We start from the raw sequence: 2,015 nt of genomic DNA on the forward strand, positions 1-2,015 counted from the left end.
CACAGGCGACAAATAAATTTAATCATAAATAAGTACATTTTAGAAGAAAGCAAAAAGAAAATTCCAAGCATAGGAATACACTGTACAGGAAACAGTTAATTAGAACAGGTGGGTAATAGTGTGCCACGCCCTCCAAATACATTGGATTATGACATCCATCAATCATGGATTGTAATACACACTTTCCAATTGAGATGACAAAGAAGTAATATCAAGCTGAGAAGCAAATTGCAAGAGTAGCAACAGGATTAAAGACTGACTTTTGGTAAGATTTGATAAGGACGCAAATAATAGTGGAACTAAACCTGTGCAATACTAGTTTGACAAAAATTCCAACAAATAAGTCTTTTAAGTGCCAAACTGCTGGCGATTTAAAAAAAAAATCAAGTTTGTATAAAATAGACAAAACAGTAAAAAAGCTATTGAATTTTCCATATGTCTAGATTATTTAAATCAGATGAAAAATGTGATTTGTGTAATATTAAACCTATTGTATCTCAGCAAGAAAAGGAGAAAAGCAGCATATCAAGATAAAATGAAGCAATGTTTAATTAGATCAAATACACAAGAAACAAACTTTTAAACATTTAGACAGTACGTAGGCCCCAAAACAGAAGGCTGGCAGGAGGAGGGAAACAATTTAACTCAAAAAGTCCAATAGAATTTCAGGCTACATTTCAGTTCTTGGTGTTTCACCTTTTCACAGGAAAGACAAAATGTCATTCTGCTGTAGAATAGAAGAATGCAGCATGCAGTACAGTACAGTGTAGCTAGTTTCTAAACTGTATCCATCTTTTCTTCCCACTTTCGCAGCTGCTCCAGAAGATGTTGTTGTTGTTGTAGAGAATCTGAAATCCTTAAGTCTGGTTCATTATTTTTTAATGATGATGCCCCATGACTTTTGCCTAGTTCACAAAGAGTTTCTAAAACTGTGGGAACTACCTAGGTATGGGAGAAGGGAGGAGAAAGGGGGGAGAGAAAGAGAGCAAAACTATTTATAATCCATTATGTAAATTTTGTTCATCTGTAGTAAATCATCTCTAATGTAGGTGGTCATTTCTGTAATCTGCAATTGTAGAAACTTTCAGGTTGAAATATCATCTTGATGTGCACACACTGAATCATGGCTTATTGAATAAATCAAAAGGAGTAAGTGTCATACAATCAGTGCTTTTTTTGTAAAAAAAAAAAAAAAAGTGCCGGAACTCACACATGTCATACAACCCACCTTGCCTACCCTACAAGGTTCTATCCCAGGAAATTACAGACCCATCAGCCTGACCTGAATACCTGGGAAGATTCTGGAAAAGATAATCAAACAACGAATCAGCGAACACCTACAGGCAAACAAAGTCATTACTAAAAGCCAACACGGGTTTGTCAAAAATAGATCATGCCAGACAAATCTTATTGCATTCTTTGACCAAGTGACAAAATTAGTGGACCAGAGGAATGCTGTGGATATAATTTACTTGGACTTCAGTAAGGCATTTGACAAAGTAGATCAAACTACTACTTGATAAGATAGAAAAATATGGGTTAGACAGCATCACCACCAGATGGATCCGTAGGTGGCTGACTGGCCGTACTCAGCGTGTGGTCCTCAATGGAACCGCATCTACATGGAGGGAAGTGTGTAGTGGGGTGCCCCAGGGCTCTGTTCTGGGCCCAGTGCTCTTCAACATCTTCATCAACGATTTGGACGAGGGGATAGATGGGGAACTCATCAAATTTGCAGACGACACCAAGCTGGCAGGAATAGCCAGAAGACAGGCTTAGGATACAGGAGGATCTGGACAGACTTGAACACTGGGCACTATCTAACAAAATGAAATTCAATGGTGAAAAAAGTAAGGTTCTACATTTAGGCAAGAAAAACCAAATACACAGGTATAGTATAGGGGGTACCTTGCTCAATAGTAGTAACTGTGAGAGGGATCTCGGAGTCCTAGTGGACAATCACTTAAATATGAGCCAGCAGTGTGCTGCAGCTGCCAAAAAAGCCAACACAGTGC

The 2,015-nt window shown here is 38.2% G+C and overlaps 1 protein-coding gene across 1 annotated transcript in view; it reads right to left on the reverse strand.

Moving 5' to 3' along the window:
- Positions 1-2,015, reverse strand: part of IRF3 (interferon regulatory factor 3) — a 17,233-nt gene continuing 15,218 nt past the window's right edge. Inside the window, exon 11 of the mRNA XM_015810197.1 lies at positions 1-942. Within this exon, the coding sequence (XP_015665683.1) occupies positions 778-942 (165 nt within the window). The 3' untranslated portion in view covers positions 1-777. The remainder of the gene's footprint in view (positions 943-2,015) is intronic.

This window comes from Protobothrops mucrosquamatus, unplaced genomic scaffold (assembly GCF_001527695.2).
Source record: "Protobothrops mucrosquamatus isolate PMUCROS unplaced genomic scaffold, P.Mucros_1.0 scaffold7, whole genome shotgun sequence".
NCBI classification, from domain to species: Eukaryota; Metazoa; Chordata; class Lepidosauria; order Squamata; family Viperidae; genus Protobothrops; species Protobothrops mucrosquamatus.